The following is a 24905-nucleotide window of genomic DNA, read 5'->3' as shown; positions in this document are numbered from 1 at the left end:
GGGTGCGGCGGCTGCCGGGCCGGGCGAGGTCCGGTGCTGGTCCGGCGGCTCCGTGACTGCTCCGCTCCGAGCGCCTGGCGCGCCCCGCGGTTTCCCTGCTGGGGCCGCCGGGCGGGGGATGCGCGCGGCGCCCGGGAGCCATGGTCCGCTTTGGGGACGAGCTCGGCGGCCGCTATGGGGGCACCGGCGGCGGGGAGCGGGCCCGGGGCGGCGGAGCCGGCGGCGCGGGCGGCCCGGGCCCCGGGGGGCTGCAGCCGGGCCAGCGGGTCCTCTACAAGCAATCGATCGCGCAGCGCGCGCGCACCATGGCGATGTACAACCCCATCCCGGTCAAGCAGAACTGCTTCACCGTCAACCGCTCGCTCTTCATCTTCAGCGAGGACAACGTCGTCCGCAAATACGCCAAGCGCATCACTGAGTGGCCATATCCTGTCGGGGGCTGGGCCGGGCCGGGCCGGGCGGGGGCTGCCCGCGGGCGCGGGCACAGGGGCCGGGCGCCGGGTCCGGCGTCCGCACCCCGCCGGGTGTGGGAGGGGCGGCCCGGCCGTGCCGGGCGGGTCGAGTGCGGCGCCCAGTGGCCATCTTTCCGGGGCCAGGAGGAGGGTGCGATCTGGGGAGAGGCACCCCGGGAGGACTCGGCGTGGAGGGGGCGGGGCGGGACTGCGGGGCCCCTCTCCGCCCGCCGCGGGTGCGTGTGTGTGTGCGCGCGTGTGCGGTCGCGGTGGCGGCGGCGGCGGCAGGAGCGGAGTGGACGCTGGGCGGAGCCCCCTGCCCCGGGCACGTCCCTTCGCTCCCTGGTCCGGATGCCGAGGGCACGGCCAGCCTGGAGGGCACCGAGGGTGAACCCGCGTCTGTAGGTGCGAGCCCCCGGTGGCCGAGGGTCGCGCGCGCCCGACAGCAGGTGCGGCGTGTGTGCGGGCAGAGCATGATCCCGGCGCTGCGCGTGCGTGCGGGACTCTCGGGACAGGCATGTTCACGTGCCTGTGTCGGTACATGTGGCTACGTGTGTCGTTGGGCAGGAGCGCGCCTGCGCGGGGTCCCTCTCCAGCGGGAGCTGGGGGCGCACCGCCCCCTCCCTTCGGGGCGCGGAGCCGGACGGCGCTGTCCGCGGTGCTGACGGCCGCCGAGACGGGCCCAAGGGCTGGCGGCAGCGACTGCAAAGGCCTGGCCTCGCGGCAGCCCCCGAAGATACAGGCGGGAGGGAGTGGGGGGCACTGGAGGGACCACTCTCAGGCCCCGGAGGCCGCCTGGCCGGCTGCTGCACTGTGAGCCGCCCGCCTCGCCGCCCGCCTCGCCGCCTCCCCTCCTGGCGCCTGCGGCCAGTCCTTAACCCACGCACTCCCTTCGAGTACATGATCCTGGCCACCATCATCGCCAACTGCATCGTGCTGGCCCTGGAGCAGCACCTCCCTGACGGCGACAAGACGCCCATGTCCGAGCGGCTGGTGAGTGCGGGCGCCCGGTCTGGGGCAGGGCGCCTCTGCTTCCGCGGAGGGAAGACCAGCCCAGGCCGCCGGCCCCTCCCCCAGGGTCAGGAGGACGGAGCTGCCCGCGCAGCCCCTGATGGGGAGGGAGGGAGGGTGGCTGCCCCTGCACCCCAGTCCCCAGGCCTTAGGCTTCTTGACCTGAGAAACTGGCCCTCAGCCTGGGTGTGGGGTGGTTATTAAGGCTCAGGGTCAGGAAAGCAGGCTCCGGGCAGGGCGGCTGGCTGCAGGGCCGTGATGGCCTCTGCCCCGCCTGGCTTCTGCCCCTGGTGCCCCCTGGGTCTGCCAGTCTCTGCCTCAGAATTGTCTCCGCAGCTTGGAGTCTCTTCCCTGTGGGGCCACCCCTTCCCCGGGCAGCCTTCCTCCCCTTGGCACCCCCCCTCCTCTCAGCACCCTGAGCTGTTTCCATCTGTCCATCCGTCCTCCACAGCTCCACTGAGGCACAGGCCCCAGGCAGGCAGGGTGCCAGGCGGGGTCTCTGGAGGGGCAGGGCCAGCGGGAAGGGTGGGGTTTGGGGAGGTGAGGCCCTAGCCCCTGGCCCCCGCCCTCCCTGCTGCTGGGCCCTTTGCCTGGGCTTGATGTGGACTCCGAGGCCCAGGAGGCCGAGCCCGGAGCAGAGAAGCCCGAGCAGGGGAGCATCCGGGCAGGGGAGCATCCGGGCAGGGGAGCAGCCGGGCAGGGGAGCATCCGGGCAGGAGAGCATCCGGGCAGGGGAGCATCCGGGCAGGGAGCATCCGGGCAGGGGAGCATCCGGGCAGGGGAGCAGCCGGGCAGGGGAGCAGCCGGGCAGGGGAGCATCCGGGCAGGAGAGCATCCGGGCAGGGGAGCAGCCGGGCAGGGGAGCATCCGGGCAGAGAGCATCCGGGCAGGGGAGCAGCGCAGGGAGAGCATCGGGCAGGGGAGCATCCGGGCAGGGAGCATCCGGGCAGGAGAGCAGCCGGGCAGGGGAGCATCCGGGCAGGGGAGCATCCGGGCAGGGAGCATCCGGGCAGGAGAGCAGCCGGGCAGGGGAGCATCCGGGCAGGGAGCATCCGGGCAGGAGAGCAGCCGGGCAGGGGAGCATCCGGGCAGGGGAGCATCCGGGCAGGGAGCATCCGGGCAGGAGAGCAGCCGGGCAGGGGAGCATCCGGGAAGGGAGCATCCGGGCAGGAGAGCAGCCGGGCAGGGGAGCATCCGGGCAGGAGAGCATCCGGGCAGGGAGCATCCGGGCAGGGAGCAGCCGGGCAGGGGAGCATCCGGGCAGGGGAGCAGCCGGGCAGGGGAGCATCCGGGCAGGGGAGCAGCCGGGCAGGGGAGCATCCGGGCAGGGGAGCATCCGGGCAGGGGAGCAGCCGGGCAGGAGAGCATCCGGGCCGGGCAAGGGGAGCAGCCGGGCAGGGAGCATCCGGGCAGGGGAGCATCCGGGCAGGGGAGCATCCGGCAGGGGAGCATCCGGGCAGGGGAGCAGCCGGGCAGGGGAGCATCCGGGCAGGGGAGCATCCGGGCAGGGGAGCAGCCGGGCAGGGGAGCATCCGGGCAGGGAGCATCCGGGCAGGGGAGCAGCCGGCAGGGGAGCATCCGGGCAGGAGAGCATCCGGGCAGGGGAGCAGCCGGGCAGGGAGCTGCCGGAGCTCCGCCGCCACCCGGCACGTGACTGTCCCCCAGCCTCTCCGCTCACTTCCGTGGAGATGAGCAGTGACACGAGCACGGCCTGCTCGGTGCCTGGCGTGGGCCCTGAACTTCCCTCCTCCCACCGTCCTGGGCCCAGGGGGAGACCGGGGGGGGGGGGTACAGTGAGCCTGCCTGGGGGGCTCACCGTCGCAAGGCACTGTGAGAAGGCAAGGAGGGGGGGCAGCCAGGGGAGAGCCAGGGACGGAGGTTTTGGGGGGCACGCATTTCTTCAGCATGGGGAAGGCGGGGGGTGAGGGGCCGTCGTCGGAGCATGAGAGCCAGCGCAGCCCTGCCACACGGAGTGCGGTGAGTCCCGCCGTGACTCTGGTCCAGGCGTGGCTGGGCAGGGCCACTTGCCTTCTGGGCCCACTGGCGTTGTGGGCCCTGTGCCAGCATCCACTCTGCAGGGCAGATGAGGGCGAAAGTCAGGGAGCTGGGGACTCAGGCAGGGAGCCTCAAGGCGAGGCCGCGGGACCCCTCATAGCCCCACGGAAGTGTGTCCGGGGTGGGGCCGGAGAGAAGGGGCGGGGGGCAGGGGACTCAGTCTGTGCCCCTTGGGGGGCAGGCTCCTGCCTCCTGGGTGAGGGGGTTGGGTCGGTGGGGAAGGGGGCAGGCACACTTCTCAGGGTTGGGGGCCGAGCTGCTGGGAAAAGGAGCAGAATGGGGTCCACCTGGGCCAGCCCCACGGCCTGAGGCCCCCTGGGCTGACCCCAGTCCGTGGGCAGGCCCTGGGGAGGGACCAAAGACTAGACCAGGACCTGGGCCTGGAGAGCAGGGCGGCGGCTCTGGCCAGGCTGAGGCTGGTGCCGCTGCCTGGGGAGCGGGGGTGGGGGTGGGGGTAGGGGGGTGGGCAGCCTGTCCAGGGGGCGGGGCCTCCACAGTTCTCTGCCCTGGGGGCTCTGCTTTCGGCCCACCCACCGCCTTCCCACCCACCCACTGCCTTCCAGTGCCTTTAGCTGGAGCCCTCGCTTGCTGGCCCCACGCCTCCCCCACACCATCACTCAGCCCTGTGGTCTAGGGTGGAGCTGGGGGCAGGGCTGAGGCAGGGTTAGCACGGTCCCTCCCATCCGGGCTCTGGGCCTGCCCTCTGTCCATCCAGAGGCCTTCTGCTTGGGGGGGGGGCCCGCGGTTTCCCTGGGGTCAAGGGGAGAGGAGCCATCCAGCCAGAAGCCTGGGGGGCCCTGTCATGAGTCAGCATCGGGGTGTCAGGGGAGCTGGGCCGCGATGGCCACCCCACACAGGGCTGCCCGTCAGCCGTGGGCAGGGGAAGCCGGGCTGTGGGTTCCATGGGAGGCCCCTCGGGGCCTGGGTTCTTGGAGAGGAAGGCGCAGGCTGCTGTCCTGCGTGGGAACTGGCAACCCCCGGGGCCAGCTGGCCGGCAGAGCCACTCCCCAGGCTCCCTCACCACCCCTCTGGCTGCCACTGAGCAGTGTGGCCTGGCGTGTAGGCGCCTGTGGGCTGCACTCCGGCCGGCCGTTTCCCGCGATGACCCCCTGTGCGTCTGCCCCCCAACCCCCCAAGGCCTGGCTCCCCGCTGGTCTGCACCGAGGCCCGCCCTGCCGGCTCCCCTGGCCACAGCCACACCCTCTGTGCCTGTCCCCACTGGTGTCCCCACGTGCTCAGCTGCACAGGGCTGGCCTCTGGGCTGAGGGACGAGGTGCAGCGGGTGGAGGGGGGCGCTTGCATCTCTGGCTCCTCTCCCCGCCCGCCCGCACTGCTCCCCTCGCCAGCAGCGCCTGCCTATGGCCCTGGCCGGCCGCCCCCCCCTCCAGAGGCGCCCGAGGTCCGGCCACGTTCGCTCCCAGGCCTGCCGGCTTCGGCTTCAAGTGTCTGGGAATGTGCTGCACCCCCGGGAGTTGGGGCACCGACCAGGGCAGGGGCAGAACCTCGGACAAGCTGGGTCTTTGCCTGGGTCCGTGGCCTCTGTGCTTCCGTGTCCTGTGGGATGGGGTTGATGACGGGACTGGGGGTGGGGGGTTGACAGGTGTCCCTTGTCACTGCAGGAGGAGCCCCCAGTGGTCATCACCCCCCCCCGCTGCCCCCCCACTGTCCCCCAGAGGGTGGGGGGCTGGCCTCTCCGGGCGGGCGGGGAGCGGGCGGGCGGGGAGCGGGGAGCTGGGAGCGGGGACGTGGGTGTGGGTCTCGGGCCCGTGGGGGGCAGCGGCGACCCTGTGCCGTGTTCTCCCCAGGACGACACGGAGCCGTATTTCATCGGCATCTTTTGCTTCGAGGCTGGGATCAAGATCATCGCCCTGGGCTTCGTGCTGCACAAGGGCTCCTACCTGCGCAACGGCTGGAACGTCATGGACTTCGTGGTGGTTCTCACAGGGTAGGTGGCCGGTGCGCGCCCTGCGAGGGGCTGGGCCTTCCTGGCCTCGCCCGGGACGGTCGGCGTGGCTGCAGGTGGCCGTGGGGGGATCTCTGCTGGCCGCCGGCCCTGTGCTGACTCTGCCTGAGGCCGGTCTGGGGGGAGGGGCCCCCCCAGGTCAGTGTGGCTGCAGGTGGCCGTGGGGGGATCTCTGCTGGCCGCAGGCCCTGTGCTGACTCTGCCTGAGGCCGGGCTGGGGGGGAGGGGCCCGGGAGGCAGCGCTGGGGGGACCAGGGAGCGGTGCTGTTTACTTCTCTCCCTCGGGAACCAGCGTCCCTGAGGAGGGGCCCCTCATCTTTCAGGGGGTCCCCAGAGCCTGGCTCGGGGCAGGCTCCCCGGAGGGTCAGGCAGTGTCTGCAAATTAACGGGTAATTGGGGCTCGGGGCTCGGGCCCTGGGAGCGGTTGTGTCCTCCAGGCGGGAGCTGGAGGAGCCTGAGGACCAGGGAGATGGTGGTGCCTCGTGGGGCCGGGGGAGGGGGCACCCGGCTGCTCCCCGTGCCCGAGGCCCACACTCCTGCTCGCCTTCCTGGGAGCCCCAGCCAGCGGGTCCCGGGTCCCCCACTCTGCCTGGGACATCCCTCCCTCCGTCCTCTCTTCTCTTCCTCCACCTCTGCCTCCCCGTCTGCCCTTTCTCCACGTGCGGGTCCCTCCTTCTCCAGTTCTCTGCCCCCCCCCCCCCCATCTCCCCCTCAGCGCCTCTGCCTCTCCCTCTCTCTCCGCCTTTTTAATTTTCTCTTAGTCTCACTGTCTCTTTCTCTTCCCTGGCCCCGTGTCTCCCGTCTGAGTCCCAGAGTCCCTGCGCTCTGTCCTCGGGAGGAGGTGGGTGAGGGGGGGGGGGGGGAGGCTCCTGGCTCTGCACCTCATCCCCAGGGGGTGCTGGGTTGGGAGGGAACCCCAGGCAGGGAGGGTGACCTGTGTCCTGTGGGGGTTCATACGCCAGCCAGGGTCCCGGGGGAGCTGCTCCCTCCTGCGTGCAGCACACAGGACTCGCACACCTGTGTGTGTCCGTGTGTGTGTGTGTGTGTGTGTGTGTGTGTGTGTGTGTGGTAGAGGGAGGCCCTGAGTGTTTTCTGGGGTGAGTGCTGGCCGGTGGGGAGCCAGGAAGAACCCTAACTCTCAGCCCTGCTGAGCCAGGTCCCTGTGGGTCGCGTGGGGTTATGGCTCCACGCTCTCTGGTTTGTAATTAGGGCTCAGAGGGCTGGAGGCCTGGAGGCCGGTCTCTGGCTGGGGAGGCCGGTTGCCTGGAAGCCCAGCTCCTCCCCAGAGGCCAGCGGGGCCTCCTGCTCTTTGCTGGGCGGGTCTGGAGGGGCCTGGCTGGGCCCCGCCCCTCCGGGGAGCCTTCAGCTTCCCCTGCTCACCTGGGCCTCGGGCTGGCGGGGCTGGCACAGCCTCCGGCCCTGGCTGCCAGGGGGTGAGCCGAGGGGCCGTCCTGCCGTCTGCTCTCCTGTCCGTGCGTCCGGCCGGCCACTCGAGGTGCCCCCGCGGCCGCCACCCTTTACTCAGGATTTGCCGAGCGTCTGCGGGTGCCAAGCGCAGGGATGAGCAGAGCCGCCCCTGGGGATGGGGGTGTCAAGGGGACCCTCTCTGACCCTTAGTGCCCATGGGCTTCTGGCTGCACCGGTGCCCCCACCGCCCGCCCACCCGTGTGCCCGGAGGCTCCGTCACAGGCCGGCCGTCCGTGTGTGTGTGTGTGTGTGTGTGTGTGTGTGTGTGTGTGAGGAGGCGCCAGGCCTGTCACACAGAAAGGGGTGCAGAGGGTGAGGCGGGCCTGGGGGTGAGGGGCTGTCGGTGTCGGGGCCTCAGCTGCAGTGGCTTCTGAAGGACACGGAGGACGGATCTAGATGTTTGGGGAGAGGCTGTGGTGGGGAGGCCACAGGTGCATCGATGGTGGTCAGAGCCGGAGACCAGCAGGCGCCAGGGATGGGTGTGAGGGGTGCGGGGCTGAGCCTGGGACCGGAGGGTGCGGCTGGTGGCGGGGGGCGGGGGAGGCTGGGGGTGGGGGTGGGGTGGAGACCAGGAGTTCACGGAAGAGCAGGCATTTCCTGAACTTCAGAACAGAGAGGAGCGGACGGGAGAGGAGTGGGTGGGAGATGCCGCCGCTGAGCAGGTGAGGAGGGGAGGGATGTGGTGCCCACCTGAGGCAGCTCCTCCCTGTGTGTGTGTGTGTAGCCACGCAGGGCGGGGACCTGGGCCTGGGCGTGTGGGGGGTGAGGTGTGTGTGTGTGTGTGTGTGTGTGTGTGTGTGACTGTGAGTGTGAGTGTGTGTGTGAGTGTGTGTGTGAATCTGTGTGTGTGACTGTGAGTGTGAGTGTGTGTGTGAGTGTGTGTGTGAATCTGTGTGTGTATGTGTGTGTGTGAGCGTGTGTGTCAGTGTGTGTGTGTGTGAGTGTGTGTGAGCGTGTGTGTCAGTGTGTGTCTGTGTGTGTGAGTGTGTGTGTGAGTGTGTGTGTGAGAGTGTGTGTGAGTGTGTGTGTGAGTGTGTGTGTGAATCTGTGTGTGTGACTGTGAGTGTGTGTGTGAGTGTGTGTGTGAGTGTGTGTGAATCTGTGTGTGTATGTGTGTGTGAGCGTGTGTGTCAGTGTGTGTCAGTGTGTGTGTGTGAGTGTGTGAGTGTGTGAGAGTGTGTGTGTGTATGTGTGTGTGTGAGTGTGTGTGAGTGTGTGTGTGTGTCAGTGTGTATGTGAGTGTGTGAGAGTGTGTGTGAGTGTGTGTATGTGAGTGTGTCAGTGTGTATGTGAGTGTGTGTGTCAGTGTGTGTGTGTGAGTGTCAGTGTGTGAGTGTGTGTGTGTGTGTGTGTGTCTGTGTCAGTGTGTGTGAGTGTGTGTGTGAGTGTGTGAGGACTGGAGGGTTCAATAGGTGGGCCTCCCGCAGGATGCTGGTGGGCTGGTCCCCAAGGCGAGGCCATGGGGTGACACAGACAGGAAGCCGGGCTGGACGAGGGGGGCCTCGGATCCCCCAGCAGCCGAGCTGTCGCCTGGGACAGCAGAAGCGGGAGGGGGAGTGGTGTGCGAGCTGGGCCTGCAGGTGAGAACGGCGGACGGTGCGCCCCTCCCAGCCCTCCCAGCCCGACCACTCCGCGTCCCCTCGTCCCCACCGCCTTCCCAGGCTCCTCGGACCCCGCCCGCCCTTGGGTCCCAGGGACAGGACAGGGTCAGGGTCCCTCGGGCCCTGGGGACATCCTCCTGCTGGCACAGCGCCCAGGACCCTGCCGCCCGCCGCTCCTGGCCTCGCCGGGGCTTGTCTCCTGGTCCTGGGGGACGGCAGGGAGTGCGTCCCGCTCAGGCAGGTGGCTCCCCACGGGGACGTTTCCAACCACAGCTTCTCGTTTTACTCCACATTAAACTGGGTTTCTCTCCAGGACCTGTAATTAGAGCTGCGGGGCCTCCTGGGGGGGGCGGGGGGGCGGCTGCGGGCTCCACTGGGAGGGAGGGCGGCCAGGCTCTGCCTCGAGCGGGGCTGGCTCCTGCCATCCTGGGGGCCTAGGGTCTGTATCCTGGGGGCCTGGGGTCCGTGGTCCTGGGGGCCTGGGGTCCGTGGGCCCGGGCTGCAGGGTCTGTTCTCCACGCCTGTCTGCCTGGGGCTCGCTGGGAGCTCCATTTGAGCCCACAGCGGGGTCTCCAGCGCCCCAGGGTCCAGGGGACTGGGATGGTCTCCAGGGATCCCACGAGGCTGGGGGCCTGAGCCCTGACATCTGAGGGTGGGGTGGGGTGGGGGTTCCGCCAGGCCACCACAGCCAGCGTCATTCTGCGTGAGCCTCGGCGTCTGCAGCCAGATTCGGGCAGCTCGGCCCAGGCCCCCGTTCCGCGGGGACGGGTGGGGCAGGGGGGGCGGCTGGGACAGGTGCCTGCTCCTGGGCTGTGGTCGGCAGGTGCGCGGGTGACGGGGAGCCGTCCGCGTCCCCGGGCCTCTCCCGGCCTTGGGTCTGTGGCCCGTGGGCTGAGGGTGTGGCCAGATGGGCTCTAAATTAGCTGCCAACGTTCAAAGATGTTTTTTAAAATTGATTTTTAGAAAGAGAGAGAAACATCTCTGTGAAATGCTTAACACCGACCGGCTGCCTCCCGCTCGCCCCACCCTGGGGACTGAGCCGCCACCCGGGCCTGCGCCCCGGAGACCCACTGGCGGCCTTTCAGTGCCGGACGACACGCAGCCCGCGGAGCCACACCGGCCGGGCAAGCCGACCCTCACGAAGGAGCTTTTATGTGAAAACGCTCGCGCAGGGACCGGCGGCCTGAGCACAGACATGTCTCCGTCCTGGCGGCGGAGGCCCAGGTCCAGGGGCCACCTGCCCGCCCGCCGGGTGTCGCAGGCCCCTCGCTCGTGCAGACCCAGCTCTGGGCGCGTCCCGTTCCTGTGGGTGCCAGCCCTGGCGGATGGGGGCCACGCTGAGGACCTCCTTTGGGCGCTGTCTCCAGATGGAGTCACACGGGGGGGGGGGGGGGGGCACGGGCTGTGGGCTCCTCTGTCTGGCCCTCATCCCTGTGCCCTGCCGCCCGCGCTCAACCTCTGCGGCGACATCGGTTGGGAGAGCGGAGCCCGCCGTGGCCCCAGCGCACAGGGCGGTGACGTGACTCAGTCCAGGTCCGGCCAGTTGCGTGGCTGCCGTGCCGTGGGCCCGGGGAACGGTCCCCGGATGCGGCATTGTCCTCCCTCCTCTCGCCCGACTTCTCACCCTGGGTCACTCGGCATCTTGAATCTGTAGGTTTGAGCCTCTGGCCAAATTGGGGACGTTTCAGCCAGGACATGGCTGAGTGCCCTCCGCGCTGCCTGGTCGGCCGGGGCTCCGAGTGCGGACCTGGGCCCACAGGCCTGGCGGTCCCACCCCGCGTCAGCCCGATGCTCCCCGGGTCCCGCGGGCCGTGGCTCCCGCGTGGCTCCCTTCGCCGAGCCCTCTGCTCTCTCTTCTGCCGGGAGCCGTCCTCTCAGCTCTTCGTCTCGGCATTCTCGTTTCCGGACAAAGGTGTCATTAGGCGCTTCCTGCCTCTGATCTCTCTGATGGTGGTGCTTCAAACTCGTCGCTGGGGACTCTGACCCCTGTTGTCTGCCTCCTTTCCTTTGGCCTCAGATCTTCCTGGTTTTGCGGAACGAGTTTTGGTGGAAACCTGGACACTTTCCATTATTTTCTGGGGCGCGGGATGCTAGTCAGACCGGTTTTAGTTGGGGCTCTGGTCCTGACCCTTAAGGGGACTAGGGTCTGCCTTGTAACTTCAGTTGTGGGGGGTGTCCAGGCTCCGGCGGGAGGGTCACCCCACTCTACAGACCGGAAACGGAGGCTCAGAAATCAGGGTCCTGAAGCAGGAGGGGCGTCGAGTGAGACTGAGCCGGCCCTCGCCTGGCTGCCCGCGGCCCTGGCCCAAAGGCCACACGGGAGGCGTGAACGTCACCTGGAAAAGGCGGGGCTGGTGGCCGCACCGGGAGGCAGCTCCTCCGTGGCCGCCGCGGGTCCTGGGCGACCGGCCTCGGGGGTCAGAGCCGCGCTGCACTGACCAGTCGCCGGCCCCTCAAGCTGGACAGAGCCTTCAGCCAAGGACTCCATGTCCCCTCGGCGGGCGGGGGTGGCGCGGGTCAGGGGGTCAGCGTGGCGCCGTCCGCTGCTGGAGTTTGGGGCCTGCAGCCCTTGCGGGAGGAGGGGTTGGGGAGTGGTGGGCGGCCTACCGGCTGTGTGGGTGCGTCACTGGGGCGCCTCCTCCAGGCTGGGAGCCTGGGCCCTGGGGGTGCCCGGACCCCGTTTCTGTCCTGTGAGAGGGGCACCACTGACCCCCTGAGGCCCTAGAAGCGGGGGTGGGGATGGTTTGAATGAGATGCAGGCCGGTGCTCAGCTCAGCCCCTGGGGCGGGGGCAGAGGCTGAGACCCACAGGCTGTCTCCGTGGCAACCGCCAGCAGCCTCCTGGGCCAGAAGCTGCACCTGGAAAGTCGGTGACAAAGCAGTTCCTGGAGGTGGCTCCGTGGCTCCGGCTCCGGCTCTGGCAGGGGGAGGGGGCGTCTGGCTGGCTCCGCACACCGGCTCCCGCCCCGACCTGATGACCCCGCGCCTGCCCAGCGTGAGGGGCGGGGGTGCAGGCGCGAGGCTTCCCCTGGCCGCCCACCCGCTCCAGCGACAGCAGTGACGGCCCAAGGATGCGGGCGCCCCTGGCACTGAGCCGGGCGCACGTCTCCGGGAGCCTCGCCAGTCCACGGCCTGAGCAGGGGCTGCACCGTGGACAGGGCTGCTGCCGAGCCCGGTGGCCAGCAGACACGGGGTCCTGCTCTGGGGCCGGGGCTCCTCGGAGAAGTGTGGGTGCTGGGGTCGGTCTCCCCAAGGGGCTGGGTGCCGCCTCTGGCCCCGCCTGGATGAGCCATGCTGCCGGGTGACGGCACCTTGGACGGGAAGGGCACCCCCTGCAGACCCTCTGGTGGTTACCGTCTACTGGGGGCGCCTCCGGGGTTCAGGGGCGCGTGCTGTGCGCTGGGCCAGGGCACCGTGAGGGCTCTCTGGGCGGCTGGCACTGTGCGGTCCCCCCACCCGCTCCAGGCGGACAGTGCGGGCTGGGCGGGGGCGGACAGGGCCCCTCCCCAGGGACCGGGGTGAGGACTGTGAGCCTGTGTGCAGCCGGCAGGCAGGGACCCCGGGCTGTGATCGCCGGCTGGTGTGGCCCTGACTGTCCCCGGTAGTTCCAGAACAAATGGGCTGGGGGACTGTTGGGCACACGCGGGCTGAGCTGTCTCCCAGGTTCAGCAGGACCCCTGGGGGGACGGTCAGGGAGGGAGGGCCCTGTCCCCCCATGAGGGGGAGCAGGGAGCAGGAGGGGGAGCGGGCAGGTGGGTGCCCACAGGGTGGGGGTGGGGTCAGGGTTAGGGTTGGCTGGGGCAGTCCGGGGTTCCTCTGGCCTTGTCACCTCCTCACAGACAAATAGCTGTGGGTCCCTGGTCAGCTCTGGGCTTTCAGACAGGGATGGCCTGGCCGAGTAGGGGTTGGAGAGCCGCTGGGAAGGCTGGGGTGACCCAGGGTCCTGCACAGGCAGCTGGGAACCTGCGGCCACAGAGACCAGCAGGGACCCGAGTCTGGGGCTGTGGGCGAGGGCCTGGGTCAGGGTCAGGGGCCCTGCCAGGGCTGCAGCCGTGGTCCCCTCCCCCAGCTGTGGCTGTCGGTGTGTCTGCCGCACATCTGTGTCTGAGCCGCGTTTGGGTTCAGGCTGTGTGCACGGCTCCCGTGCCCGTGGTGCCGAGTGTCTGAGCGTGTGTCCGTGCCATGTGTCCGCGCTCCTGTGCCCCGTGGGTTGGGGAGCCGGGCAGCCGGGCAGCCGGGCCTGGGCCTCCAGTAGTCACAGCCGGCTGTGTGCTCAGGGCCCGAGCTCCTGCTGTTTCATGAGGCTGCGGTCATGATCCACATAAGAACTTGTATTTCACTTTTCCTCTGTGTAGAGCAGCACATCGAGGTGGAATTCACGTCCCATAACGTTCATGGGTTCACAGTTCGGGGGTTTTCAGTGCGTTCCGAGTTAGTTACAGCTGTCTCCACAGCCTCATTTATTTATTTATTTAAAACATATTTGTATTGATGTCAGAGAGGAAGGGAGAGGGAGAGGGACAGAAACAACAGTGCTGAGAGAGAATCACTGATCGGCTGCCTCCTGCAGGCCCCTCACTAAGGATCGAGCCCGCAACCCGGGCCTGTGCCCTGACCGGGAATCGAACCGTGAGCCCCTGGTTCATAGGTCCATGCTCAACCGCTGAGCCCCGCCGGCTGGGCTCCACAGCCTCATTCTAGAACATTTCCATCCTCCTCCAAAAGCAGCCGTGAGCAGCCCCAGCCCCGGTGCAGCAGCGCCCGTTCTGCTCCTGGCCGGACGCTCGCGAGCGCCATCGCACGTAGGGCCTCTGTGCCCGCCTCCCACGGAGTGTGCTGTCCTCAGGCTCATCCACGTGTACGTGAAGCGGTTCATGTCGGCCCTTCACCATCGCTTCTCACCCACCAGCGTCTCTCTCGTCATTTGTCATGACTACGCAGTGCACTTCCTCCCGCTGACCTTGGAGATGGCCGTCTGTGCCGTTCATCGTTGCAATAATGTTGTGTGACTCTGACGGGACAGACGTCCAAGGGGGCTGGTCAGAAGGGCTGCCAGAATCCACCCTGAACGTGACGGCCCAGGCGAGGCCGGCGCTGTCCTGCACAGCACACTCCTGACCCAGGTCCTGGGCGGTTCGTCATCGTCTTCAGGAATTGTCATTGTGTATGTTCCTTTCCTATTTCTTTTTTTAAAATATTGATTTGAGAAAGAGAGGAAGGGAGAGGGAGAGAGAGATAGAAACATCAGTGATGAGAGAGAACCATTGATTGGCTGCCTCCTGCACGCCCCACACTGGGGATCGAGTCTGCAACTGGGCATGTGCCCTGACCTGGAATCGAACCGTGACCCCGTGGTTCAGAGGTCCACGCTCAACCACTGAGCCACGGCGGCCAGGCTTATTACCGGATTTTAATATATTTTTTTTATTGATTTTTTTTTACAGAGAGGAAGGGAGAGGGATAGTGAGCCAGAAACACCGATGAGAGAGAAACATCGATTCAGCTGCCTCTTGCACGCCCCCCACTGGGGATGTGCCCGCAACCCAGGCACATGCCCTTGACCAGAATCGAACCTGGGACCCTTGAGTCCGCAGGCCGACGCTCTATCCGCTGAGCCAAACCAGCCAGGGCTTATTACCGGATTTTAAAGGGAGTCCTTTATGATCAGTGTGCTTGTTGATGCCTTCAGAATGGGTTCTGTGCATTGAAGAGATTATCAGGAAAGATTTTACTTTCTAAAAAAAAAAAAAAATTAAAGTTCTATTTATGAAAGCTACAAATGCAAAAGTATCATTCTTGAAAGGTATTTGGATTAAATCTGCAACAATGTGGATGGACTTGAAGGCATTATGCTAAGTAAGTGAAATAAGTCAGAGACACAAATACAACAACTATTTATGATGAAAACACTCAACAAGATGCACGTACAAGGGAAGTACCTCAACAAAACAGGGACGTACGACAAGCCCCCAGCTAACGGCATACTCAGCCGTGAAAACTGCAAGTTTTTCCTCTAAGAGGAGGAGCAACACCAAGATGTCCACTCTCACCCCTTCGTCAGCACAGCACTGGGAGCTCCAGGCAGAGCACTCGGGCAAGAGACACGTTGACGGCATCCGAGTTGGGAAGGAAGACGTGACACCATCGCTTTTCGCTGATGGCAAGACTCTACCCGTAGGAAACCATCCAGTCTCCACCGAAGGACTATTGCAAACACTAAGCAAACACAGCAGAGCAGCAGGATCCAAAATCAATGTACAAGAGCCCGTGGCGTTCCTATATGCCGACGATGAAACATCAGAAGGACGAATGACGCAAACCACTTCATGTGCAGACGCAACAGAAAGAATGAAACACCTCGGCATAAACGTAAAGGAAGTGAAGAAGCTGTACCCTGAAAACAGTAGTTTTTGAAATCGGAAAATGTGACTCCTCCAATTTCATTCTTTCTCAAAATTGTTCTGGCTACGCACCCTTGAGATCCCACGTGAATTTTAGGGTGAGATTTCCCATTTCTGCGGAAGAGCGTCTGGGGTCTGGATGGGGCGGCATGGGCTCGACAGGGCGCTCTGGGTGGTGCCGACATCCGGCAACACGAAGTTTCCTAATGACCGTTCTGGCCCGTACTGCCCACCAGCAGTTCTGCAGTTCTCAGGGGGTCTTTTGCCTCCTTGGTTAATTTTATTCCTAAGTATTTTCTTCTTTTGAATGCTATTGTAAATGGATTTTTAAAAAATGTCCTCTTTTGAGTGTTCATTGCAAGTGCATAGAAATACTTGTTTTATGCCTTGACGGTATATCCCGAAACTTCGTTGACTTCATTAGTTATGGTAATTTTTTGTGGGTTTTCTACAAATTTAGGGTTTTCTACATAAAAGAAACGTTGAGACTTTTACTGGAATTGCATCGAATTTGTAGGTTCATTTGGGGAAAAGGGACATCCAGTGATGTTCTGTTTGTTTCTTGTAATGAACTTTGAACTCAAGTCTTTAATTCTGGAAATTCCTTATCTCTTCAAATGCGGCTTCTCACCCCTGACGTGTGTGAGAGGAGGGGTCTCACCTCCATGTCGCTGAGCTTCTCTCTCGTTGTTCTGACGGCTGTGGGTGGGTCCCCCATACTATTTCCTAAACCGTTAGTACTGTCAAACCACGTTTCCTGCCCAGAGTATAACTCATGATTATTATTGCTATTATTTCAATAACTATTTATTGCCAGACTTTGGCTTTTAAAATATCTGCCTGTTTTGTTTCATGATTTGCTGATTTTGTCTGATCAGAGTTAATCTTCCAATAGTTAATCCCAGCAGTTGAATGGACTCCCTCATGCCTCACGGGATTTTGGTTTGAAAGATTGCCCTTCTTTTCTCCTGGGAGTTTTACCGGATCTGTGACACCAGTTCTGCCCTCAGGGCAGTGCGTTTAGGGGGCATAAAGCCTCCTTCACCAAGATTCTAGGGTGCATTTTAGGTTGTACTTGGATGTGGAATGTACGAGAGAAAGGAACCGGGGGTGAAGCCTGGGTTTGGGCCTAAACAGCAGTTGGCTGGCTGCTGAGATGGGGTGGGGGTGGGGGGTGACCGGGAAGGAGCAAGCCTGGGAGTAAGAAAAAAAAGCTCTTAAGTCACCAGGATGTAACAGCTCTGAACTTTCAAAAAAAGGATATTTTTATTCCTTGAAGTCTGAAACAGAGCCCCGAAGGTGTATAATGTCTGAGATGCTTTTTTAACCCCTAGAGTGCCGGGGAGCGCGATCGGTCCTCCTGTCTTTCGCCAAAAGTGCTGGGAGCGCCATCAAAGCTTCGAAATGGAGTCCAGTTCTAAGTCTGCTTTTATTAGTGATGATGATATTGCTAAACATGTCAACGCAGTAAAGGTTTCCTTAAGTTTTTGAATATGTAACTTCATTTACTTGCGATTCATAATTTTTTTCCCTAAACTGTAAAATCAGCAGAAATGCCTTGGGAAGCTTAGCACAGTTCCTAGGATGTTGGCTGGCACTCAAGGGGTTAAACGGAAACGTGTGACATGCACTCGGGTACCTGAGCCCCGAATTCCAGACCCGAGTTAAAGGCGTCAGGTTGGACATGAGCACACGGTGGGTGGGTCCCAGATGGAGGGCGCCCTGGTGTCCACTTTTGGGGGGAGGGGGAGGGGAGGGGGAGGGGAGGGGAGGGGAGGGGGAGGGGGAGGTGAAACTGGCAAAAGAGACACGCACCCCGGGCGCTGGTGCCGGTGCCGGTGGGCCCACTGTCGGGCAAGGGGAGGAGCCTCCGGCGCGGAGAACGAGGCGTGTCACAGCTTTTCCGTGGACGGCGTGGAGGGGGCCTGTGCGGGCAACGTGGACGAGGGGGAAGGTGCGGAGCGGGGAGGGCGCGGTGGACACTGGACACGCGTTTGGGGTGAAGGGAGCAGAGGCGGGAGCGGGAGCTTCCGTCCTGGTTTCAGTCGGAGTGTGTGTCTGTGCCCATGGAGCCGGCTGGGCGGCCTTCCGGGCCGTGGGCACCCGCTGACCCCCGCCCCTGGGCTGCAGTTGGGTTGGTTTGGGGACACGGCTCAGGCTGGACTCAGGGCCCAAAGGCCGGCGGAGAGCAGGGCCTCTCGGAGGCGACGCCCCCCAACCTCAGGCCGGCGCCCCGGGCCCGCGCCCGGCCTGTGCCTGTGCGGCCGGAGGGAGACCGTGTGCGGGCCCTCACCTCCCCGTTTCTTCCAGGATCCTCGCCACGGCCGGCACCGACTTCGACCTGCGGACGCTGCGGGCGGTGCGGGTGCTGCGGCCGCTCAAGCTGGTGTCGGGGATTCCGAGTGAGTCTGCGAAGTGCACTCCCTGCTCTTCCTTCCCAGGACACCCTGCCCCCAGTTCCCAGCATTCCCCGCTCTTCCCACCATTTCAGGCCCTCCTGTCCCAGGACCCCCTGCCCTCAGTTCCCAGCATTCCCTGCTCTTCCGTCCCAGGATCCCCTCCTCCCAGTTCCTAGCATTCCCTGCTCTTCCGACCATTTCAGGCCCTCCTGTCCCAGGACCCCCTGCCCTCAGTTCCCAGCATTCCCTACTCTTCCGTCCCAGGATCCCCTCCTCCCAGTTCCCAGCATTCCCAGCTCTTCCTTCCCATGATCCTCTGCTCTGAGCTTTCAGAATCTTCCGTGTTCCCTCTCAGGATCGCCTGCTGTTCTCTCCCAGCATTCCCTGCTCGTCCCTCCCGGGAGCCTCTGCTCTGAGCTTCCAGAATCTTCCGCGTTCCCTGTCAGGACTCCGTCCCCTCCCCTCTCAGGACGCTGCTCTCGCTGCACCTGAGCCTCCTCAGATCCCACAGCCCACACGCTCCCCTCTGACATCCGCCCACCTGCCCCCAGGACCCAGGCTTCCTCCCGCCCCTGCCCAGGGCTCCGCCCGCCTCCGCTCGCCTCTGACCCGCCGCCCCCTGACCCTCTGACCCACCGCCCCCTGACCTGCTGCCCTCTGACCCGCCGCCCCCTGACCCTCTGACCCGCCGCCCCCTGACCTGCTGCCCTCTGACCCGCCGCCCCTGACCTGCTGCCCTCTGACCCGCCGCCCCCTGACCCTCTGACCCGCCGCCAGGCCTGCAGGTGGTGCTCAAGTCCATCATGAAGGCCATGGTCCCGCTGCTGCAGATCGGGCTGCTGCTCTTCTTCGCCATCCTCATGTTCGCCATCATCGGCCTGGAGTTCTACATGGGCAAGTTCCACAAGGCCTGCTTCTCCAACGGCACAGGTGAGGCGGCGCCGGCGGGAGGAGCAGCAGGCGCCGGTGCAGGTGGGGGCGCGGGGGGGGGGCGGCGCAGGGAGCTGGGGGCCTGGGGGAGCGCCTGGTCCCGCGGCTCCGGCTGGGGAGGGGCCGCCGCCCACAGGGAGCCGCCGGCAGGGCCGGTGGCGGGCAGTGGAGGCGTTTCCACCTCCCGGCGGGGTCTCCGGGCGGGTGGGTGCCGGTCCGGTCCGAGCTCCCTTCTCCCCACGCAGAAGCCAAGCCCGTGGGCGACTTCCCCTGCGGCAAGGAGGCGCCCGCCCGGCTGTGCGAGGGCGACACCGAGTGCCGGGAGTACTGGCAGGGCCCCAACTTCGGCATCACCAACTTCGACAACATCCTGTTCGCCGTCCTGACGGTGTTCCAGTGCATCACCATGGAGGGCTGGACCGACATCCTCTACAACGTGAGTCGCCCGGTCCGGCCCGGCCCGGTTCCGCCTTCAGACCCACCGCGGGGTCCACGGGGATCGGTCTCAGCTCAGGCTCTTTTTTTAAAAAAAATAAATATATTTTTTAAAAATGTTTTTATTGATTTCAGAGAGGAAAGGAGAGGGAGAGAGATGGAAGCGTCCGTGGTGAGAGCGAATCACGGGTCGGCTGCCTCCTGCCCGCATCCTCCTGGACCGAGCCCACAACCCGGGCCTGTGCCCTATCGGGAGTCACACTGTGACCTCCTAGTTCCTAGGCCGATGCTCACCACTGAGCCACACCGGCCGGGCGCACTCAGACCCTTAACTGGGGCCTGCAGCCTCTGCTAGGAAGGCGGACTGAGGCAGCTGGTGGAGGTCAGAGGAGACAGGGGCGGCGCCGTCTCCTGCTGCCCACGCGGGGCGAGGCCGCGGCGGCCCTGGCGTCCTGTTCCGTTGCTCGCTCCACATCAGGCCTGGGGGGAGTCTTATCCGTGAACCACGAGTCGGTGTGAACCCGCTGCAAGGAGGAGGCGGGCAAAGCTCACTGGGGGTCGCTGTGCGCACCTCGAGCTCAGCTCCCTGCGGGCCTCCTGGTGGAGAAGGGACGGGGCTGCGCGGGGTGGGGGGGGGGGGGGGTAGGGCTGGGGCTGAACTGAGCCGGGCCCAGGGAGACGGCTGTCGTCATGCCGGGTGCCTTTTGAGCCTGTGCCTTGTCTCCTTGTCTCCTCTTTGGTTTCCCGCCCGACAGTGTGGCAGCCCTGCTGTGCAGTGCCGGGCCGTCGCCCGTGAGACGCTGGGGGAGCCCTGGGGGAGCCAGGTGCCTGTCACTCCCACCTTCCCTGCCTGCGCTTGTCCTGGGAGCCCTCTATCTCCTTTAATGGGACAGCCTCCCCTCCCCCAGCTGCCTCCACCCCGTCGAGCCCTGGGAAGCAAGGGGCAGGGGTGCAATGGCACGAGTGCCCAGTGGCTGTGGGAGGCGGGCGGGGAGGGGCCGGGGAGCCAGGAATGTGGCCGGGAGGGGTGGCCCGGGGTTGCCAGGTTTTGCATTGGTAGAAGGTGTGCTCTGCTCCTGCAGCTGTGGGGGGGTGACCCTGGAGCATAAGGTGCATCCGTTTGAATCCTCACTGTGCGCTAGGGTGGGGCTTGGGCTGTGGCCCCTGGAGCCTGTGCCCCCGCTTCCGGGGCTCGTGGGGGCCCCTGGTGACTCTTAGGGCTGGGCACCCAGCAGGGGCGTGGTCAGTGCTCGCCAGCAGGCAGAGGGATGAGGAACTCGGGGCGCTGGCCCCAGGTCTAATGAACTAGATTTCTTTCTGGAGTGGAAGCCGTGTCTGATGACAGCTCTGTCTGAGCGCGGGACAAAGGCAGGGATGACGGGCTTGGCTGTTCTCTTCCTCAGACGATCAAGGAACACTTTTCACAAAGAGCAACCCTAAAAATAGCTCTGAGCCGGCCGCATCCTCGCCAGCCCCACGAGGATGAGGCTGCAGCACGGTCGGTCCGCACCCCCCAGGGCTCCCGGGGCTTGGCCAGTGGCCATGCGACGCCTCGTGGGTCTGCGCCCCCGGGAGGCGGGCAGGAACCAGACCGTGGGCAGGAGGCCCCTCAAGGAAGGGCCACGGGGCTTCATCCGACACCCATGGGACCCCTGGTGCTGGGCGCACCCTGAGCAGCTGCCTGTGGAGCGTGAGCAGGGGACGTCAGTGAGAAAGGGCTCGCGGCCGGCGCTCTGAAGAAACACGGCGGGGGGTCTGCCGCCAGCGGGTCGCTGCGGGATGTGGCTTGGAAGTTTGGCGGGGCCCCGGACGCGGTGACGGCGTGCGCCCTGAGGCCGGCGCCGGAGCAGGTGGCCACTGTCCCCGCGGAGAGCGGGTAGCAGGGCCGTGTGGGAGGTCGCAGGTCGTGTGGAGAGGCTTGTCCTCACCAGCCCAGGGCGGGGCTTTCTGGTTCCCGCAGACGCGGCTCCTGAGCAGGGGCCCTCCCGTGGGACCGGGGACGGTGGGCAGCCAGGAGCCCCTTTAAATTCCGGCCCAGGGTGATGGGGTCTCAACAGAGAGCATCACTCAGCGCGGACCCCTGAAAACCAGGCGGTGGGGCTCCCCAGCTGGAGGAGAGGAGTCAGCGGAGTCACAGTGAGTTCCTGTGGCCCAGAGAGACGGATATCTCGGGGGCGAAGGAGGGACTTGCCTGTCCCCCCTTCTACCCCCCCCCCCCCCAGTTCCTGTGTTGGCTGCCAGCCAGCCCGGCAGCTGTGGAGGGAGGGTGCTGCCTGGGGCACAGGGGCCTCACGTCCCTCCGCACATCCCGCCCGCTGACGCCCCCCCCCCCCCCCCCCCCCCCCGCTGATGCCCCCCGCTGACACCTCCCGCTGACGCTCCCCCCGCTGACGCCCCCCCGCTGACACCTCCCGCTGACGAGGCCAGCTGTGCCGGCCTCTGTGCGGAGCAAGCTGACCACTTTGCTAGCAGCCGGGGACGGACACTCTGAACACAGACTGCCTTCTACCGGGCGTGACTGTGGGACGTCCTGTCACTCAGGACCTTCCCCACTTTCCTCCAGGGCCAGTGGGAGATAGTGCGGGTTACGTACACGTGGTTCTGACACGGTCGCTGTACTCGGCACGTACGACCTGGGGAAGGCGTGTGCGTGTGCACACCCATAGGCTGTGTGCTCTGCAGTCGCCTGATGGGGGACCAGGAGAGGAAGAATCAGAGGTGTGAGCTGAGCTGTGGGGGTACGGAGGGGAGAGCGGGGGGCGGGCAGGGTGTCTGCTCAGTTTTGCTGCCGAGGAGATGGGTGGAGCCTGCATTCTGCTCTGACCCGTGAAGTTCTCGATGTCCATTTTGTGCCAGTGGGTGCTGCGTGTGCAGTGGGCACACAGAGGGACGCAGGGCTGCTGGTGCACGTGTGAAGTCATGGGTGGGGGTGAGCTCGCCTGGGTAACGAGTGCAGATGGAGAAGCGAAGCCTGGGGCTGAGGGCGGGAGGAGCCAGGCCAGGTGTCGTGAGAGCTCCAGGAAGGGGCAGGTAAACGTGACCGGAGCAGGACAGGCATGAACCCTGGAAGGTCAGGTTAAAGGTTAAAGGTTAAAGGTTAAAGGTGGAAGGCAGTACTAGGTGAGGGTGGCGCATAAAGTCAACTCGGAAGGGCTTTCTCTGGGTCCTAGAGCCGGGGGTGGGAGGTGATGCAGGGAGATCCGGGGACTGACTCTGAAGTTACCAGGTGGACCGGTTAGTGATGCGGATTAACTGTCAACCGGATTAACTGTCAACCGGTTAATGATTCGGATTAACTGTCAACCGGATTAACTGTTAACCGGTTAATGATTCGGATTAACTGTCAACCAGTTAATGATTCGGATTAACTGTCAACCAGTTAATGATTCGGATTAACTGTCAACCGGTTAATAATGCGGATTTTGTCATCAAAGAAAACACGGTAATTTCAAGAGAAACATCAGAAGTGCTTTATTCAAAGTAACGTCCATCGCTATCTACACATCCCCCATCTTTCAGGTCATTTGTGGGTCCGTCCCAATAGAACTTTTCTTGTTTGAGGCAGACCATTCAGAGACCCAGTTCTCCACGTCTTCGTATGTTGTGAAGGCTGCTCAGAAAGTGCGTGTGCCGTCGATCGGAACAAGTGGGAATCTGAGGGAGCCAGGGCTGGTGAACACGGCGGGTGGGTTCACACTTCCCAGGCAAGACCTTTTCACGTGTCTTTAGCTGGTTTCGAAGTGTGTGATGGTGCGTCATCATGAAGCAAATTCCTTTGCCGTGTCTTCTGGCCCATTCTGGTGGCTTTATGGTCAAAGCGGGGTTCAAATTGATTACTTGTTGTCGGTAGCGATCAGGATTAACGGTTTCACCTGGTTTGGGAAGCGCGTAATACACCACACCTTCCTGATCCCACCAAACGCAGAGCATTGTCTTCTTTCCGAAGCGATTTGGCCTTGCAGTCGATGTTGATGGTCGACCTGGATCAACCCGTGATTTTGTGCGTTTGGGATTCTCAACATAAACCCACTTCTCACCGCCAGTCACCATTCGATGCCAAAAAGACTTGCTTTCGTGCTGTTGAAGCAACATTTGACTGATGACTTTTCGGTTTTCCATCTGCATTTTGTTCAGTTGATGTGGCACCTGTTTTCCTTCCTTTAAAACCTTTCCCATTGCTTGTAAACGGTCGGAAATGGTTTGCTGAGCAACGTTTAATCTTCCTGCAAGTTGGTTTTGAGTTTGACACGCATCTTCATCCAATAATGCTTGTCATTGTTGGTCTTCAACCTTTTTCGGTTGACCTGGACATTCTTTGTCTTTCACATTGAAATCATCACTTTAAAGCGTTTGAACCAGCGTTCACAGTGTCTTGAGATGGACCGTGTTCACCATAAGCTTCCGGAAGGATACGATCACTTTCAGCAGCGCTTTTCTTCAAAATACAGTAATGAATTAAAACTTCCCGCAGATGCTCTTTTTTTGTCACAAAATTCGACATTTTTAAGTGTAAAAACATCTATGATGTTAACACCTTCAGCAAATTTGACATATGAAGTTTTGAAGCTTGTTGTCAATACAGCAAAATAGCACACGTATCAAGTCGCATATATATCAGCATATGTGTAACTCCAGCTGTTGAGAGAATCCGCATTATTAACCGGTGCCCCTGATAAAGGCTTTCGGGGCACAGTGGCTGGAAACAGCAGCGATCCCGCGGCCCGTGCCTGTGCCCTCCAGGGTCACAGCCTGCAGAACCAGCTGTGTCCCAGCCGGCGGGAGGCTGTCCCGTCCCTGGCAGCCCCTGCCCGGGCGCCGGCTGTCATGTTGCCATTTCAAGAACGTCATGTCTGTAGCGTTGTCCTGCCCGGTTCCCTCCACATTGTTCTCCGGAGGTTCGCCCAGACGTGGTGCTGGCGGCGGTCTCCGTGGAGGGGGCGGAGCGTGTGCCTCCTCCACGCTCACCCGTGGGAGAGCCTCGGGCCGCCCAGCCCGGGCCGCCGGGAATAACGTGGCTCCGCACGCCTGTGCGCAGTTTCTGTGCAAACGTGAGTCTCGTTCCTCTGGGGAGGTGCCCGCGTGCGGTTTCTGGTTCTGTCGTCGTTGCGTGGTTAGTGTTTGAAGCAGTAAACTCTCCCGGAGCCATGTTCGTCCACACCCACAGCAGGTGGGAGTCATCTCGATCCTGGTGCTGCCGCTGTTTTGACTGGAGCCCTTTGGAGACGCAGGGCCGCGGCCGCGTGGACTTCAGTTCCTCAGGCTCCTGGCGGGACGCTCTCCTCCTGCTTGTTGGCCACGTGTGTGTCCTCTTCCGTGACCCACGCCTGGTGTCTCCTGCCCACGGGCCGTGTGGATTGTTCTTGCTGTGGAGCTCTTCTGGTTCGAGATCTGTCCTTGTCACTGAACGGTGTTTCATTTGGCTTTGAGGCCTACAGTTCCCTAGTGGCGGGTGCGGGGAGCACCGTCTGTGTGTTCTCTGGGGAAATGTGTATTCTGGTCCTTTGTCCATTTAAAAGTTGGGTTATTTGTCACCCGGCCGGCATGGCTTGGGTTGAGCGTCACCTAGGAACCAGGAGGTCACGGTTCCATTCCCAGTCATGGCACAGGCCCGGGTTGTGGGCTCCATCCCCAGTGAGGGGCCTGCAGGAGGAGGCAGTCGATTCATGATTCACTCTCATCACTGATGTTTCTATCTCTCCCTCTTCTTTCCCCTCTGAAATAATATATGTATATATGTATATATATTTTATATATATGTTACTTATATATATATGTATATTCTTAAAAAGCTCGGTTATTGGTGATTTTATTTATTTGGAAAGACTTTTTGGTTAATTCTTCTCACTCAAGGGTATTTTCCCATTGACCCTTAGAGAGAGTGGACGGGAAGGGAGAGACAGGGAGACGTTGCTGAGAGAGAGCGGCTGGTGGCCTCCCGCACGCACCGGCAGCTGAGCCTACGGTGTGAGTGTCGGTCTGACCTTTCCCTCCTGCTGTGCGTTGGCCTCCGGGTCGTGCGTTAGCTCCGTCCTTCGAGTTGCTGTATTGTGGTCTCAGTTCCATTCAGTTCCATGAGTTTTCGTTCAGTTAAAAACTCCCTTCAGGGTCCTTGTCCTTCCGGGTGGGGGTGGTCCGCTCGGCAGCGTGCCTCGAGGGTGCTCCCCGGTTGGGAGGGTCAGTGAGCCTCTGCCC

General features: G+C 63.7%; 1 protein-coding gene across 1 annotated transcript in view; it reads left to right on the top strand.

The window, feature by feature from the left end:
• Positions 1-24905, top strand: part of CACNA1B (calcium voltage-gated channel subunit alpha1 B) — a 121929-nt gene continuing 97024 nt past the window's right edge. The window contains exons 1-6 of the mRNA XM_036306979.1: positions 1-424; positions 1340-1445; positions 5324-5463; positions 17260-17351; positions 18126-18278; positions 18524-18714. Of these exons, the coding sequence (XP_036162872.1) occupies positions 141-424; positions 1340-1445; positions 5324-5463; positions 17260-17351; positions 18126-18278; positions 18524-18714 (966 nt within the window). The 5' untranslated portion in view covers positions 1-140. The remainder of the gene's footprint in view (positions 425-1339; positions 1446-5323; positions 5464-17259; positions 17352-18125; positions 18279-18523; positions 18715-24905) is intronic.

Source organism: Myotis myotis, unplaced genomic scaffold (genome assembly GCF_014108235.1).
Source record: "Myotis myotis isolate mMyoMyo1 unplaced genomic scaffold, mMyoMyo1.p scaffold_m19_p_44, whole genome shotgun sequence".
In the NCBI taxonomy this organism is placed as follows: domain Eukaryota; kingdom Metazoa; phylum Chordata; class Mammalia; order Chiroptera; family Vespertilionidae; genus Myotis; species Myotis myotis.
The sequence above is the reverse complement of the archived record's forward strand: the minus strand, read 5'-3'. Positions and strand labels throughout refer to the sequence as shown.